General features: G+C 41.0%; 1 protein-coding gene across 1 annotated transcript in view; it reads right to left on the bottom strand.

The window, feature by feature from the left end:
- The window catches only part of RNF150 (ring finger protein 150), a 138,599-nt gene extending 120,708 nt beyond the window's left edge, over positions 1–17,891 (bottom strand). Inside the window, exons 1-3 of the mRNA XM_009328863.1 lie at positions 17,732–17,891; positions 17,399–17,622; positions 15,539–15,624 (exon numbers count right to left, since the gene is read on the bottom strand). Of these exons, the coding sequence (XP_009327138.1) occupies positions 15,539–15,624; positions 17,399–17,622; positions 17,732–17,891 (470 nt within the window). The remainder of the gene's footprint in view (positions 1–15,538; positions 15,625–17,398; positions 17,623–17,731) is intronic.
- Positions 17,892–18,473: the final 582 nt, after the last annotated feature.

Raw genomic sequence — 18,473 nt, 5'->3', positions numbered from 1 at the left:
CCCCTTCCTCCTTTCTTGACTGCTGTAGGATAAGTCAAAAAAATTGCAAATGTGGATGTTACAGTGTAATTATGCCACACAGCTTAAAGGCATAATCGCTCGTATATCAGGTTTTAAAATACAAACCGGATAAATTTCTTACTATACGTTTCTGAATGACGCTGACAGGCACGTTTACCAAAATCGGGTGCGCAGCTGACGGGAACACAGAGAACCTCAAAGAATGACAGAGCCGCTCTCTGGCAACACTCGAACTCCACGGCCACAGACAGAAAAGAATAGTTCAATTTTGGCTCAGTGAAAGCCCAGATTTGGGGATTTTTAATGTATAAAACACCCCAAAAGAATTTTGGCCAAGACTCAAATGCCTTTCAAAAGGGTCAAAACACAACCGGCTCTTATGTTTGTCTATCCTAGTGCAAGCGAGTAGCAAAAATTCTGCTTTTCCATAACTATGTTCAGTAGCAGAAGGATGTCTCACAGGATTAATAGATATTGCCTATTTTAGCCCCCTCGTTATTAAAATGTGCTGCTAGAAATACCATTCCCTTTCATTTAGATGAGATGCCTGAATATCTCGCTAGTGTCAATATTTGCCTGTTTCCAGTTTATGTTCATAGCCGCCACTGATCTAAGCAAACAGATGACAGCCTTAACCATATTTTACACTCTCTCCCCCTCTCCCTCTTCCTCCCTTGAAAAAGTTATTTCCCCGAAGTTGGAAAAAGTGAATTTGGGAGAAAAATGTACAGGCGAAGAGGGGAATAAAATAGAGAAGTTTACAGGGAACATGGTGGGTTGCCAAGAAGCCTACCATCAAGGAAGAGGATAACTTTCCTTGAAAGCCCATTACTGGAGAAGTGAAGTCAGCAATTGAGAAGAAAAAAATTACCATGTAGAGCTACCATTGAGAGATGAAAGTAGATGGCAATCAACATTAATTAGAAAGTGTTGAGATTTCATAAGAGAAGCAAAAGCTGTAAAGGGAAAATCCATGCCCGGAAGGACTATGGACAATAAAGCTTTTATATATTTGGAAGAGTAAGGAGTATTATTAGAAGAGAAGGCAAAAAAGGTATAAGTGATCAATAAATATTTCAGGTTTATATTTGGAAAGAAAGGGAGGACGTGTTTGCCAGATTATTGACTCATAAAAGTGAGATTAAGAAGCACCTCCTAAGAACATACAAAAACCAGCAGACCTGCAAAAATGGCACACATGAATCCCAAAAGAGTGGGCGGGAGGGCGGAGAGAAGAACCAGCTCTCTGACACTACTTCAAGTAAATCTTGGCATAACAGGAAAATCTTGAAAGATCGAGTGTTCAGTTTCGTGATAAGATCCAGAAAAACTAATTATAGTGACCAGGTAGTTACAGGTCGGTTAGCCTAACGTTAACCACCCCCAAGAAAAAAAAGAGAGAAAAAATGCAATGTATGGATAAAGTTTGTTTTTATGGGAAGTGGCCTGCCAAGCAAACAGGATTCATGTTTTTGTGAGGAAATTATCAGTGTGGTTGGTAAACTCACACAGCCGTGGCCATAACAGGTTTTTGAAATGTGTGTTATTCAATGATACGTGACATTCTCATTACACGTGTAACCTATTAAGGAGCAGATAAGATAAGCTTAGTTGAAACAGGACGCGTTTTAATAGAGCTCAGTGCAAAAATATGACTCCAGGTGACCGAAACTGCCAGCCACTCTGGAGCAGAACCAGGGAGCGTGTGGTTTGCTCTGCACCCAGGGAAGGATTTTGGGGGTCAGAGTAGGAAGGAATTGTGCTATACTCCTAGGGAAAAGGGGCCTAAAGAGGGTGCAGCTACCCTCAGACGTTTCAGAGGAGTAACAAGTAGTAGTAGGGAAGCGATTTTCTCTCTGCGTGAAGCATCAGTGAGACAGATACTGGAAGCTGTCCAGTTTTGGTATCTGCGTTTTTAAAAGGATATTGAAATACTACAGAAGGTTAAGAAGGAACCCTAAAAATAATTTGAAGTAATTCCTCTCCAGGGAGAGATTTCAGGTGCCCAATCTATTCAGCTTTTCAAGAAAAGAGGCGATATGATTACATTGTGTAACTACCATCACAGGGATATAACAGCAGGTACTAACAGGCTCTTTAAGCTAGTGGATAAAGGCATAACAAAGACCAAAGTTTAAACTAGACAATGCAATTTAGAGCAAAAGTAGCTGATTAAACAGTGATTGTCTATAGGAGAAAATTCAGAAGTGAGACTGTCCTGGGAAGTGAAAGACAAGCTACTCTTATATTAAAATTAAACAAACAAACAAACAAAAATACAGCTGGAAAGCATGCTTTATTTAAGCCCAAGATATGAAATTCTTCACGATTAATTTATAATCTAGTGGTCGCTTCTCAACTTAAAAGTACTCCTGAATAAAAACAACGGAATATTTGATTACTTTTGTTGCTGAAAGCTGAACTACAATTGACCAGGTCAATGCTTTGACTTACAATCACCCAGTTTGATGTAATAGTTGATGGTGGTTCTTCCCACGTTATTTGTTTCTTTTCACTGGAACATCTGAGGTTCTCCCTTTGCCTGGCTCCCCAGAGCTCTGTTCTGGTCCTGGCACAAGAACACCGTACTTTCAATGATCATCCAAGCAGCTGTAAACATGTTTCCTCTCAGGCCAGCAAGACATTTGCCACCACCTTACCCTAGCCCATGCTCTCACCTTCAAAAAAAACAAACCCTGTGACTTGTGTCCCACTCCAGCCTCCACAGAGGCATACAAGGCACTCATCCAGCATGACCACAAATCACCTTGCCTGGATTACAGTGAAAAGCACTATCTACTTTTATATACTATTGAAAATCATTTTACAGTGTCCGTAGCATTGGGGTGGGGGGGTATATCTCTGAATTCTGGATGTTATTTATGACCTTAATAATATATTACATACTCTCCTCCCCGTTTTCCACGCTTCTGAAGGGAGAATAATTCCAGCTGAACTATACCTTGTAGAAATTTACAAGACCATCATATTCAAACTTGAGTGTGTGAAATGTGGTCAATAAGTAGAAGAGAAGTGGCATGTGGGGAACTCCAGCTCCAGATTCTTGATATACAGAAACTCAGAAGCTGGATTTAGGTAACAGCTGATAATGAGCAAATGACAAACTGAAATTCACTACATGACTACCTCTAGTATGTGCCACAATACTTTGTTACATTGCCCTTTCGCAAGATAAAATTCATTAGTTTATACCCTTTTTGGTTTATAAGGTAACTTGTTATGCCTAGATTGTGCTGGATTGTGTGTCTGTACCCAAAATTTCAAACCCTCTCAAAGGCAACGGCTAGAAATTGCTTCAGTTAAAGATGAGGAATCTCCCCCAGGTTGCTAAGCCCCTCTGTTATGGAATCCCATGGTATTTTGTAGACCTCTATCTCAGCCTGTTGGGATAATCATTGCCAAGAGGTAAAATGGCAAAAGGTTTAAAAGCTAGTCTTTAAAGACTAGGCTGCCTAAATTCTGCTGAAGTAGGGATTTACCTGGAAGTTAGGAATCTTAATCCAGAAGAATACTGAAGATGGCATTGCAGGGTATTGAAAAAGCCTAAATTAGGTGCATTGGCTTCCTTTACCGTTAATGGAAAGATCCTCCAGCAAGCAATTCAAAGCATGCAAACTTGATGCCTTATTGTACATAGGACCTAGATACACCCAAAGGTCAGCGATCCTGTGTTGAGCTGGGCATAGGCAAAAGCAAACCTATGGAAAATACACACCACAGGGTAGGTGAGAAATCCCACCTCTCTCTCTACGCTCAGGAGGTTTTGGTCGGCAGCTCAGTTCCCTCTGCATTGAGTGCGATGAGTGCCCACAGGGGTAGGACCCCAGCAGGCGCGGGCTGGGGTTAGAGCTAACTTCAATGCAGCCTGAAGGTTTCTTGATGCTGATGGACAGCAGGAAAAGTTGACTGAAATACAATCTCTCTGCAGGTGCTCAGGAAAACGAGTTCTTTTGCCTCCCCTAGCTATGAGACTGAAATTGATTCTTGTTTACAGCTGGAGAAGAACAGGAGATGTTAACACCGGGAGACCACACAAAGGATAAAGCGATACCATCGCCTCACCCGTTTGCTGCTGATACTGTGCTTTGAGTTAAAAAAACCCAGCAAGTTTGTTCATTTAGAGAGTTAATTGGGCAATACATCTTTTCTTGACCTAACTGACATTGTTAATACTCCATCCATCTTCCTATTCATATGCTAATAGCTATATTGCCTGTCACTTTATTAGAGAATCCTGCCTTAGATTGGAATACTGCTTCATTCTTCCGTAAAGTTGTTTGAATTACTATAGTTGCTACCATAGTTCTGGTTTCATTTACTTAGGTCAATTTAATATTCTTGATAATGCTCTGATGCTCTAAAGAAATCTTCAGAGTAAAGTTCCAGAAAAAAACTGTGTTCCAGCCAAGATAAACTCCTCACGGGAGCTATAGGAGAGCTTCAATAGAATTTATAGGAAAAGTGACATTTTCATTTAAAAATTATGAAAAGCGTTGAAAGGACATTTATCTTGTTTGATCCTTATTAAGTTTTCATAGTGAGATGGTGCTCCCTGTGTCCCAGAGGCAAAAATTGCCATGTCCTATCATGTTTGTTTAGTATCTGCTTTTGTTATATTTTTTTGTAAACTGCAAGAACCCAGGAGATTGCTGCTGATGAACATCTTTCTGCCTGTTCCTTCTTCTATTATAGCTTCTTAAAAATAAACATTGGAAAGAAACATGTCTCCTTTCTGCAATTTCTTTCTCTTCTGTAATAGCTCACTCAGCTCCCTTAAACTTCCAGCATTTTCTGCATTTCTCATTGCTCGCATGTAGAGGCTTACTAAGCCCTCAGTCAAAATATTGGCTTTCCCTTTACAACATAAAAAATATCAAAAAGTTACCTTTCTCCTGTGACTAGGTTATCTTCCGTGCTCTCCTATAAAGGGAGTTATTTAAACGTCTTGGAGAAAAAGTGAACTGACAAAACCCATCCCCAGCTCCGCAGGGTATCCAAGGTGTCAGCACTGGGCCAGCATTTCCCACCATGCCAACCGGGCAGTTTCTCCTGCAGACCACCAGTGACTTGATTACAAGCGCTCACCTTACTTACTGCTCCTTTCCTACCTGTCCTCTTCTAAGGCAGAGCACGCGTAACCAAATACACCAAAAGTCTACCAGGACCTAGTAAGCTACTGTTATTAAACTTACCATCTTCCATAGCCTACAGCATGGGGGGAAGGGAGGGAACTACTGTGACTAGCATCAGATCCAGGTACCTCCGCCTTCTTTCTTGAACAGTCAGCCAGACTGACTGGAGACAGCCTTTAGCTTAAGTGTGGGATAAGGCTCAAATTTGCATCTCTGTGTCTGTGGTAGCTGTTCTGGTGCTGACAGACACACACACACAGAGTGAAGCGCAGTCCTGCTGGGGCAGAAGTTCTTAACACACAAGAATTCAAGCTCCAAAACGGTGCCAGTTCCTAGTGTTTTAATCATCTTCCAGGGGAAATATTGTGAAGAGCTTAAAAGAAGCTCTAACTTATAGCACAGATTCTTTCCAAAAAAACAGACAAATTGGAAATGTATTAGACAAAACTGTGTAAAGAGTGGAACTTGCTGAAGAAGCCGCATAGAAATACGTCATTAGAGATCATCTGTGCCTCATGCTGAAAGTTCATGTGATCTGGAATGAAGAAAGTCATGCTAAGTGCTAATTAGGTGGCTCAGAACTTCTGGGGTATAATGATAAATCTTGGAAGTAGAGATTGCCAGCTACATGCCGTTCTCTAATGCCTAAAAGAAATACGGAGTTCAGTCTCTGTGCAGAAAAACACACTGCCTATCGCGGACAGCATATATTAAATATTACTGCAGCTTTCAAATTAGTGGCAGAATCAGTCTTCACACTATTTTGGTTGGAACGTATCAGTGAATATGCTGCAGAAGAGCTAGTATTCACATGGACAAAGTTACTTGCTCAACAGCCATCCTGCGTCTTGCTCCTTAAGCAATCACCAGCGGAAGAGGGTGCAGAGCTACAAAATACAATGTCCACCTCACCAAGACTACACCACAAGTTCTGAGTGGCATAGTCACACTGGTAGATTTTCTAGTGGGAGGCTCAGCTTTTGAAAGGACACCCCTATAATTCTTCCACCGTTACCGAAATGAAGCTATTAATTGCCAGCATAGTAGGTGTGTGAGAGGGAACAAGCTACATGTGCACATCCTAGCTATGATTCAGAGATTGTGCTTACAAGTGACATTTCCTTTAGTGTTACACTTCCATAAAGCTACCACACTCAGATGAAAAGTTGAGTGTAGCCAGTGACACTGAGATGCTAATGTTTGTCAAGACTTCCACCAACAAGCCTCTGACTGTAATAATGAAAAATAGATATACCCAGGATAATGGTGAGAATGTTTATATGGCCCAATTCAGACATATGCAGAGATTCCTGATCTTACTTGAGAGACAGGAAGCATATACCTGAATTAACTGGGCATTTTTCTACACTAATACGCCTTGCTGATGAACTTCAATTGAGCATTTATACAGTGCCACACAGGCGGCAAATACAGACACTTGGCCAAATGGAAGATAGTAATACGTCCTGCTCCCATTAACATGAAGGTTTTCCAAGAGTGATTCCTGGGATTGATCAAATTTAATGTGATCATTAATGAGCATGGTGCATACAAACAAAACGGGAAATTCATTGATGACATAAAATAAGGTGCCATCGGCAACAGAGAGGAAGGCATGCATGGAATACAGGAGAACCTTATTGATCTGAGAGATGTGATGAAATTCAATAGTACATAATGCCAGGTCATGAAATTACAGACTAAAAATACATATTTCTGCTCTTAACTGAAAGCTCATTGGTTGGGATACTGGTTCGTGAGTATGTCAGCGTCACAAGGATCCCATTAACAGCCCCCCCCTCCCCACCCCCTTCAAATGTGGCCTTAAAATGCATTAGCAGACAGGATCAGCAGCGATGGGGGGCGTACAAACCTTCTCACATGAGGCCTCAAGAAAGCCCTCCTGGAGTTGTGCGTAAGAGGAACTGCACTTGTAGAAGATGCAGAAAAAGGCCGCTAAGAGAGTGAGGGAATAAAGAATTATTTATGAAAAAGTTAAAAGCTTGGCAACAAGGGGAAGGCCAAAGGGGATATGATTGTTCTCGGCTGGTATATCAGAAAGGCTAAATGCAGTGGAAAGAAAATAGCGATTTAGGATTTGGCACTTAAGAAAAAGACTGCAAGTTGATCATATATAAATGAATACACAAAAAATGGAGGAAAGTTTTTAATTAACAGAACTCTGAAATTTTCTAATTGAAAATTTTCTAACTGAAATTAAAGAAGACATGATAAACTGATGTGAAGGAATTATTAAATGATTGCATGCAATAGCAAGGTTTGGACTAGATGATCCAGGAAATCCCCTTTGTCTATATCCAAATATGGCTTTAAAAGTTGACAGGATATTTCTTTCCTTTCCCTCCCCTAAAAATAGCATAAATAGTATTACTGGAAGACACCAGATGGTGCTGTCACAGACAGTTTTATAAGCTCAGTACAACCAGACTTCCATTTTTACGGGTTATGGCCGAAATGCTGTGTAGCTGTGTCACATTAAGCATATTTTATGATGTTCCTGCATATGCTATTAAAGTTTGTTTGCTGCTCAAATCTGTGACTGAACAGGTTCTCAGAAGCAGTGCTACTTGCTCAAAGGAAGCACTTTCATATGTAGATAGTAAAATTCCTCTTCAAACGCTATTTTTACCACTGGGTTGAATGAAAATTGCACTGAATCCCAGGGATGCCAAGCACATGAAAAAGATGAGCGCCCAGGATTTTGCTGTCTCATTTTCTTGTTTCCTTCATTGGGTCTTTCTGTAAATTAACTGGAAGGGTATTTGTTACCTGGACGGTGACTCAGACTACAGCCTATGAAGACTTTGAACACAGCGTTAAAGGAAACAGTACACACAGTTGTTACTTAAAACTTTGATAGAGCTCAGATGGGTTTTATTAATTTTGGGCTATTACCACTTCTCATCTGCTTTGTGCTTTAGATCTCTGTCCCCCTATAAGGCTAGTACTTAAAAGTGAGTGTTCTGAATTCATCACTCAAATACTTCAGGCGTTGCATTTAGAGTTTAGATAATAGCCCTATCCTTTGTATTGTGTCCTCTTATCTCATACATTTATAAACTGTTTACCACTACAATTAGAACAACAGAGAAATGGTCCATGCAGTGTAAGAACTGATGAATGATTTATAAGTACTTTTAGCAAAAAAGTTGTTCAAGGAAGTTTGCTCATCAAGTTCTAGTTCTAATCTCTGATGTGGGCTTTTTTTTTTAAATATAGAATCGAGCACAGCAGTTTGCAATAACACTGCTGTTTGTCTGACAGAGTTAAACTCAAATTGCTCAAATCCCTTTATTACATTGCACCTTTATGTGGCATATGCCTTAGTCAATATCTTGTCTAAAAGCTTCTTTTTGTGAAGAGACTAAAAGTTTTGTTGTCATACAAGTCAACATAATGGTTCATTATAACATTGTCTTGGGAGAAGAAAAGGCTTTTCTGGAGTCAGGACCGGTTTGTTTGTTTTTGTTACAGATTGCAAAGACTAATTAGGATTCCTGTAAGAGGGTCCATTATGATCACCTGTTCCGATTTCCTACAACGCTAATGATGTTATTAACATTTAAATTGTTAATATTGTTTTTAAGATCAGATATCATTCCTAGACCTATGTTTTATGAGACATTAAAAAAAAGTGATTTTTCAACTTGTTAGCATTTCAAGAATTTACATAGGGTTTATACTGCATTACACTTCTCAAACTTTAGAAACTAATTTTTGATCTTCAAAGTAAGTTTGTAGAAATTCATTAGCTGACTCCTAAGCTACCCATGAACATAGGCAAAAGTTACTTCCACTATAAATAATTTTCCTCTTACTATCCAAACCGTCAATAAAAACTATCAAAATGTTTCAATAGGAGGTAAGGCTGCTCTGCTCATGTTGTGGATGACAAAAAGTATATATAAATGTAAAACATGCATTTAGAGAAGAACTAAGGTTCTTTTCTCTAGGCCTAGCACGGCCTTGTTCTGGTTTCTTTACCTTGAATACTTCGGTCCTAAACAGAGTGCTTGGTTTAGTAATTGAATGCAACTACCTGTTCTGACACATACAAGCTAACAAGAAGTATTCTCCCCAAACGCCTGCTTGCTTCCAAATAGCTCGGAGAGGTCTAAGAGAAATATTTTATTATATTTATCAAATATCAAGCCTTCCATTGTCCAGCTTTTAGAAAATCAGCCTTTAGGCAAGTTTTTGAAAGACAAGAGGCTAAAATGATTTGTCAGGAAGCTCTCAACCCTTTAGTCTGTTAGGAACTCCAAAGTGGTCGGAGAAAGCAGACAGAGACTTTCTCTCCACCTCGAGACAGGAGATGCCTCACAGCCTCATCTCCTCACCATGTGGGGGCAAGTTAGGGCTCTGTGCTGCAGGGGCAAAGGGAAGGGAAGGAAGGCTGTGACTGAGAAACATTACTTTCACCACTCTTAAGAGTGGTGGAAGATCACATGATTGGCAAGATGCGTGTGTGCAACTTTTACAGAGATACTTGTGAGTTTTCTGCCAATGCTCTCCTTTTTTAATTTTTTTTTTTAAATTATTATTATCTTTTAGGATCAGGGGATTCATTTGGCATCTTTCATGTTGCTGAAAGGTCTTCTGGATGCGCCCCGGAGCACATACTGGGGAGACGTGGGGTGATGTGAAGACAACACAGCTCAGAGGCAGGAATGATCTGTATCTTCCTTCTCTATTTTCAAGCAGAAGGAAAAGTGCAACAAAATGAAAATGCTCCATTTCCTCTGTAAATATATTTAAAACTTTTAGGGCAATTATGTGGTACCTGGTAGCTAGCCAGTCCCTCAGTACAAGGAAGCACTTGATAGGCACCCTCAGAGTTAATCTGTGTCTGTGGGTCAGCCCCCTGAGGAACTGACTGCTCATGTTACTTCAGGCTGCTCTTGTTTTTAGTGCTTTACCTGACCCCAGAGATTTGACCCATCTTCCCTCACAGTATTTTGAATCAAGATGGGAGCTTACAAGCAGTAGCCACAGTGCAACATTTCTCTGCCTTTCAGAACTGGAGGGCTACTGACTCCTGGAAAAAAGAAAACCAAACCAAAAGAAGAAAATCCATCATTTGTGTCCCATGGCTGTTGGCCACCTGAGTAGGGACAATGGGCTACGTATGGAGATACAGCAAGCAGGGTAGGTGGAAAATAAACATACCACATATTTGGTGTGCTGCAATCCACAGGTAGTGGCAACATTTCCACACTATTTAGGAAACATTTGCGTTGCCTTCATGCATATCAGAGTGATTTGTGCAGAAAGAAAACTGCTTTCTTCTGGTGGTCCATTTTTTCTGATACTCAACCTAGAGATTTATTAATAGGACCTTGGAAATGGATGTAGTTTAGCAGACAATCTATGTGAATCAGCATCCCACCTCTGAACGGTCAAAACAAGGAAACACACTGGAAGGTACAAAAAGCCCTATGATAAGCTGATGTGAGGTGATTTGTCCTCTCATCGTTGCCTCCAGCTCATATTATACTGTCTGCCAGAAACAACTGTCTTAAATCTTGAAGGACAAGATCTTTGCTTTGTGCTAGTATCAGCCACCAGAAAGCTGCACGCTGAAATACCTCACAGTCCAGTCTCTGAGTTTTCCAATGCTCTCAGTTACAGTGACATCCCGTGGTAATGAAGTCTGTTTGTATGTTTCTAATCAAGCCTTTCTTCCCAAGGCTACTGAGAAGTTTAGATGTGCTCTTTCACCGATACATTGAGATTAGAAATGTGTTGTATTGACTTCCCAATCTTCAAGCTACAGATTTTACATTAACGTTGGCAACGCAGAACAAAAGAAGAACGACATACCTTAGGTCTGTACACAGCCACTGAGGGCTACTTACACATCGCATTTCACAGCATACTGCACTACCCAGCAGAGGCAGAAAGGAAGTCAAGCAATGATTTTGATGCTATACAAAAGAGAGAGAGTTTCCTTCCTCAAACCCACTGATGGTTTAAACCACATTTCAAGTCAGTCAGAAGATTTTTAACTTTCAGATCATGGCTGCACATAAACAATTTCAACTTAAATAACACAAGCTTTTTACATGATTAAAGGTAATGTTGTAACTCTAAGGGTACGTTCTAGCATGAACTATTAAAAACACTAGCCAATATGAATGTAAGTTAGATTATTTATAAGAAAGTAATTTTAGAAATACATTTTTCACCAGCTGATGCAGAATGTTTAGTCTCTGTACTTCAGTCAGCATAAACAATGAAAATATGGTACTTTCCTGTATACTAGCACAGTGCCACAACTTTTGGGTTGTACTCATTTAGACTGAACATTTATCTAGAAGGCTTTAATTGCACAAAGTTTATTTGCTTTTTTTGTTTCATTTTTATGGATTTAAAAAAAAAATCCCATTTCAGCTTAGAACATTAACCTCAACATGAGTGAAATTCTAGCAAAGAGGCAAAACCATACTCTCTGAGAGTAAGCTCATACTCCCCACTTAAATAAAGGACTTGTATAGGAATAGTTTGTGTTGCAGTCAATGTTGTGACCCTCCCGAATTTAATAAAAATTCGAACTCCTTTATACATGGGACAAACCTGAAGCTTTACCAGATGACCACAAGAGGTCACCATTGCTCCATGAGAACAGTTTCTCTGCAGTCTGGTAAGAAAAACATTGGTGTCTTCTCAAGAGAATTGGATTTACTCAGTATTTACACGAGTTAAAGAACTAAACATAAAACTGGCACAACTGAGGTTGTTTTGTCTTCTTCATTTAAAAAAAAAAGAAGTTTCTGCAATAAATTCAAAGCAATTTCTTAAAATATGTACCTTTATCTTTAATATATCTTTTCTCACTTTCCTTCTTGAATCTTTCCACACACTCATAGATTCACCTTTAACACAAGGATAAAGGAAGGGGATATTATTTGGGATATTCTTCTTGCTAGGAGAAACAGCTACTTATCAGTCCAAAAGAATGGATGGTAAAAATCGCAGCTCACATCCTTCCTTAAGAGATCTTCTGACCTTCTACAATCAACCCTGTCCTTTGTGCCATTCTCAACTATGAAAACCAGTTGAAGTATTACAGAAATGCGTGTCTGTCTACTTTTTTATCTGATACAAGGCTGTCTCACTAGCATAAGGAGGTAGAAAAGTTTGAAAACTGTTTTATACTCAGAGCCCTCCAGAGATTCTCTTACCCTGATTACATCTAAAGCTTGCCAATTTCTTTTCACCTAATCTCTTGAAAATTACAGACTTTCTTAACCACACTTGCACCTAAAAATTCTTATCTAGGAACCCATCTCATGTCCTAACAGGAGCTTCACCCATCTCATGTATTTACAGGAGCTTCCTTTTGTCTTGTCCTGGCAAATGCAATCTTGCCATATTTAGGCCAATTCAGAGAACTGTTGAAATAAGATCATCATCTTATCTTGGCCCTTTCCCCCACTTTCTTTATATTCCTCCACTAGCTCTTCCTTCCTGGTCACACCAAATTTTTGCTACCAACTTTACCTTGAGGGGCATCGCAATCTCTCTTTTGTTTGCCACTGCTGCAACCTCACCCACCTTGCCATCCCTCTGCCCATACTGCCTGTCTCTGCTGCCAACTCAAGTTCCAAAAAGCACTGCCACGCTTTCTTCCACCTGCTTCACACAGAAGAGCAAATCACTTTGTCGTCCTTCAAAAGCCTCCTAAAAACCAATGTCAATTATTCAAATGGCAAGATATCAGACCCAATGTAGTCAGGCAACCAATTTGCTCTGATCACTGCCAATTCTCCTTACCTCATTCTTTCCCAGTCTTTCTCATAAGCTCATCTGTATCCAGCTGTAAGCTCTTTGAAGGGGAACCATCTTCTGTGTTTTTATGATCCCTTATACAATATCATCCCACTCCATTCTAAGGGCTTCTATGCAATGAAATCAAATAAGCACAGATTAAGGGTTTAAGTTATAAGGGAAATGGCTTGCATTAACTTATTTAACGTGGAGACATGGTCAGTCTGGGAATGGGTTTGAATGTCAGCAAATTCCATCTGGTTCTGAGCAACACAGTGAACAGTTTAAAACAAAAGTATTATCTTGACTACAGATCGCCTTCATTTGGGACCTATATGGCTCCAGACCATGTTTCCAAATCCAGTCATGGTAGAGACAATATCAAATTCACTGAAATCAACAGCAAACTCCCATTGATTTTCAGCAGAGCTGGGATTTCATGCTCAGCTAGGTAGGCAGTTCAGAATCATATCAGCACAAAGAAATTGTTGTAGTGGCCATAGTCTCATCTGGTGATATCACCATGGAAACCTCATCACAGATCAAAGCTAACAATCCAGTAGCATTCAATTAGCACCAGTGTCAGGCTACTCTCATGAGCAGCTACGATTTATTGAAATACTAAAAGCTTGCAGGACAGATACTGCCAAAGGAAAGAAAACCAATTCATTAATTTCATGGATATATTACAACATGCAAATTTTCTAGCTATAGAGTATACTTGTCATTGTACTTTAAAATTATTTTCAAATAAAGAATACCACAATTAATATTTATTTCATATTTTATCTATGACTGTCCTCATCTCACTTTTTCTAACCAGCATTGCTGTTAACTAACATTAGAGAAACAGAGATTTAAACTGGAAAAGAATTATGTTGGGGAAATAAATGTACTGCTGATGTACGTTCAACTTGCAGTATAGACAAAATGTAATATTCTGAGTAATTGTATACAACTAATGTATAAGAAAAGCACAGTATTGTGGTTTACATTTGAAAGCTGTAATATACTGACTAGCGCTATCAAATAGATGACTTTCTCCTCACGTAGAGAGTTGGTTATTTTTTTACACTATATGAATCATAGTCTAATGTTCAATTTCTCTGAATACTCTAACTAGATTACCAGACCTGACAAAATACATTTTTATGTTACATCAAGAGGAACGTGATAAAAAATATACCATCTAAAATTTTCTAACTTATTGTGGCTACTTCCTGTAGTGTAACAAAACCAAATCCAGTTGTTTTACATCTCTATTGTATTTCCCATGAAAATTGCAACATACTTTACACAGGCAAAGTTCTCTTAATTCTTATACCAAATATTAGCTTTAATGTAAGATTTCATATCTTCCACCTTCCATCGAATGAACATTGTCTGCTAAATCATACTATGCATAAGCACAGATATTCTGTTAATTAATGCCCAAGCGTTACAAAAGTATGCTAGCTTTCGTTACTCTGCTACGTCAGTTATTTTATAGCCAGACAGATGAATCCAGCACAGCTCTGCAATCAGTAGTGAATCCAGCCCCTTTTAGGTAGTTCAAAGTTCAATATCCCCCACACATTTAATGAAATGAGAAAAAATTGATGACAGAGTTTTCACTCCTTTTTATTCACAAATCCTACACAAAACCTTGATCCCTTCTGTGTTCAAGGGAACCCCCTCCCCCAAATTTCTCTGCTCATGGCTTCAATCCAGCATTTGACCCCAAACATCTACCCAAAGTAACTGCCTTTCTTGTAGCTGTATCTAGTAATCCTTTGTCGCGTCTTCTCTCAGCTTATCTGTTCTGTCTGCTGATTCCCTGCAGATGACTAGGTAAGGAGCCAAAAATTGTGGCTGGGTTTATCTCTTAAAGCCACACAAGCTTTCCCTGCATTATCAAGTTTTACAGGCATAACTACACCAGGGAAGTTAGCAAAGAATCCCAAGTGACAAGGGCAAGGGGTGCTATAGAGACTACACCATACCCTGACTTAGCTAGTGCCACTTTAAAAAATAGTGTTTCTTCTTCTCCTGCCTTACATTATGCCTGTTACAGGACTTGGCCAGTGCAGCCATGCTACATGCGGCCATGCTGTACTCCGCTTGCTACCAAGGAGCCAGGTTTTAGGCTGTTGCCTCTGCTTTGAGTGGCGCACCTGCTACATCAGCTACGTGTTACTCAGAAATATGACTTCATGAAGCCATTGCAAAGGGAAGAGTTGGAAGTCCCATCTGTTAGTGTCAAAGATTTAACCCAATGTGTTTCAAAACAAAGGGAAAAGAAGTCTCCTGCCTTCTTCCTTTGTGTGATGTCTTTCCACAGCTGAGATCTGCACATTCCCCAGCTCGAGATGACAGAGGACTGCCTATCTTGCCTTTTTCTCTCACACAGCTTATGGAAGCACTCAAACGCCTAGCATATTCTGGGGACTTCATTCTCTCTCTCTCTCTCTCTCTCTTCCACAGTTTTACTGTGCTCAGTTTTGTTGAATGAGTTACTATTTCAAAGCAAAAAAGTATTAATATGAGATATTTAGCAATTTGAATTTCTTGTGTAAGAAGAACTGCAATTTTACTTTTCCTCCAGTTTGTAGGAATCAGCTCTGAAATCAGCATGAAAGGCATGAAAAGCTGCAACAGGAAAGGCAAACACAGCTAGGAGCTGAAAACGCAGAAAAAGGATTAGGCACGCAGACCAACAAGTGACCGGGGATTTACCACTACAACCCTATAACTATGTGGGCTGAGAGGGGATTGAAGTGCCACCCTTAGGCTGTGCAGTCAATCTTGCACACTTGTTAGGGCCAAGGGCTGGAGCAAGATTACATCGCCAAAGAGCCACGGCCAGAAACAGAAACTGAGAAAACGGTCGAGTCCCACAATCTCAGGACAGAAACCAGGATGTGAGCCAACAGCCATGGCACAGCCACCACAAGCTCCAGCTGCTGCCCAGCCAGGAGACCTCTGTCGCCTGCCCTGTTAAGAGCAGGACCCCCCAGCTGCCAGCCACAGTGGAGGCACCCCTGGGATTACCCGGGGCTGGCTCATCAGTCAACTGCCAAGAAGCCTCAGCTAGGGAAAACCTTGCAGCCCTGTCAGTCAGTGATTCGGTAGGCAGCAAGGATGTTATCTTTCAATCAATAAAGAACAAAAGCTTTTGAGGGCTGCCAATGTGTATTAGGCTATGGAAGGTACCACCTTCTATCAGATGATGAAAGTGGAAGGTCTGTTTCTGTAAAATTCCCCAAAGGAAAGGCAATAAGAATCGTGTGGCAACCCACTTCCAAGCTGGATAATTGTATTTCATGTTTATTCTGCATTTATCTCTGCGTCCTTCTTTTCCAAGGATGTCTGTAGTATTCCCGCACCCTATTTATTAGCTGCAGCTGCTCCACAAGAGATGTAGCTGCACAACAGAGATAGGGCTGCAAACTCTCTGCAGATAATATTTGACTAGCTTTCAATAACTGCTTTTATTTTAGCACCTGGGTTCCAGCTTTGTTCTTAGATGGGCTGTGTCACACAGAGTTCTCTGTAAGCCTCTAGTATACATTGCTGCACAGCAAGGATAAAGTATCAGCGATAAGAAAATCACTCCAAACTTTACATCAGCTTCACCTCAGATGCAAACAATGCCATCTGCCCGCTACCCAAACATTTGGATGAGATCAGCACCAGGCTGAAGAGCAACTGTTGAAGTTGAATCCAAGGAAGTCTGATGTAATGGCAGATTGGGTTAGTGAGAGGAAAGAATGTATCATTTCTTTAGCTTTCTTTCAGGGCACCCTGCCAGTGCTCTTTAAGAGATGCACGGCACAGATACCCACTGAGACTCCTTACGCTTGTGCCCACCCAATTATGAAATGAAAAAAATGATACCATTCTCTAACGAGCACTGCTTCAAAACCTGCATCTGGTCTTCTCAGGGTCAAACTCAGACTCACCAACTTTGTGATACCCGTGGTGAAAAAAATTGCCTTTTAGAAAAGCTCTGATAAGTTCATTGCAGAGGTCCATTTACTCAGAGCTCAGCCTGCTGCAAGCGTGCCGCAGAAGTACCTGGTTCCCCTGGGAGCAGAGGGCGACTTCAGAGCTCCCCATTATGAAAGCCCTCCGTGGGAAAGGGCTGCGGCAGAGAGGACCCAGCACACCCCGCTGGGGGACAGCCTGGCTGGCCGCAGTGCTCAGGCCTGTGTGCAGCCTGCAAGTGCTGCAGCTGTGCTGGGCACGCTGGCTCTCACCCTGCCACAGGACCCAACCGGCTCTGCTGATTCTGCAGACACCATGATAACTTCTGTCCAAAGACCACTGCACAAACCTTTCAGCCACTCATTTCTTAACTTGACCTCTGTGGATAGCCTTCAGTTGTCTTAATTCTTTGTATTTTATTCATTCCTGGAATGTCTTTATATTAATCTACAGAATGGCCTACTCACCTCATTTAACTTCATTTGTGCCACACCACGGGGGGTGGGAGTGATGGCATCCGAGAGATTAAGATGAAATGACAGACCTGCAAGTGGGGGAGGCTGCGACACAAACGCACCCCTGGGTCCCAGCACAACGCGGAGGTAAGGCAAGGCCAGGATGACAGCGGGGGCAGTGGGACGCAGGGGCAGCCTGGGCGAGTGTCTCGCTGAAAGCGCCAGACTCGGTAGGCCTGTGTGAAAACACAACTAGGTAAAGCGTAATGTTAACATGTGCTCAGCGAGTGAGCTCTGAAATTCTCCCCCTTGCGTTCTCCCAAGTATTTGCAGGCTGTCACTCACATTTTACATGTACGCTCCTCATTGCCAAGTACCTCCAATCCCCAACCCACCAACAGATGAACGTTACAGTCAACGCCCGACACCGTGCAAAGCTAGACAGATCCACCAGCGACCGCAGGGACACTTGTTGAGCTTGAAAGCATCCCACAATAGGGGACATGCGCACAGGACTCTGAACACATCGCTTCCACCTTTCACACAAGTGATCCCATTCTGGTTTTACATTTTTAAGGATCTTAATTAGGGCTCTTTCTTTGATCTTCCTGGGAACTTTAAAAGACCTGGGAGAAACTGCTGGGATGCTGAATTTACTTCAGTTCCTGAAACCTCATGAATAAATTCAGCAAGCTATGTTTTTTGACAATCCAGTTTTTTGATAGCCTTGATTAAACCTTTTTAGAATGACTGGAGGCTCTGGATGTTATTATTCATATTTAAACACAGAAACAGTCACTCATGCATAGAAATCCTCAGTGACTCACGAAATTACATGCTTACTTATGCATAGCGATCCTCAGTAACTCACACACTGACACACTCCTGCCCAGACATACTTGGTAACATGCACAGTGACAGACTGGCTCAGAGCACTTATTTTAGAAATCCTCGTAGGCTCCCACAAGGGCCTCCTCTCCCTTGAAGCCGAAAACAAAACTCCCCAGTGACTGCAGCCCACACTGCCAAACACGCTCGTCCACCTCCTTCTCTGAGTTGAGCCTTGTCTCGCCACTGTGGCATTTTC

This window comes from Pygoscelis adeliae, unplaced genomic scaffold (assembly GCF_000699105.1).
Source record: "Pygoscelis adeliae isolate BGI_AS28 unplaced genomic scaffold, ASM69910v1 Scaffold66, whole genome shotgun sequence".
Classification (NCBI taxonomy): Eukaryota; Metazoa; Chordata; class Aves; order Sphenisciformes; family Spheniscidae; genus Pygoscelis; species Pygoscelis adeliae.
Note: the sequence above shows the minus strand (reverse complement) of the source record. Positions and strands in the feature narration are given on the sequence as shown.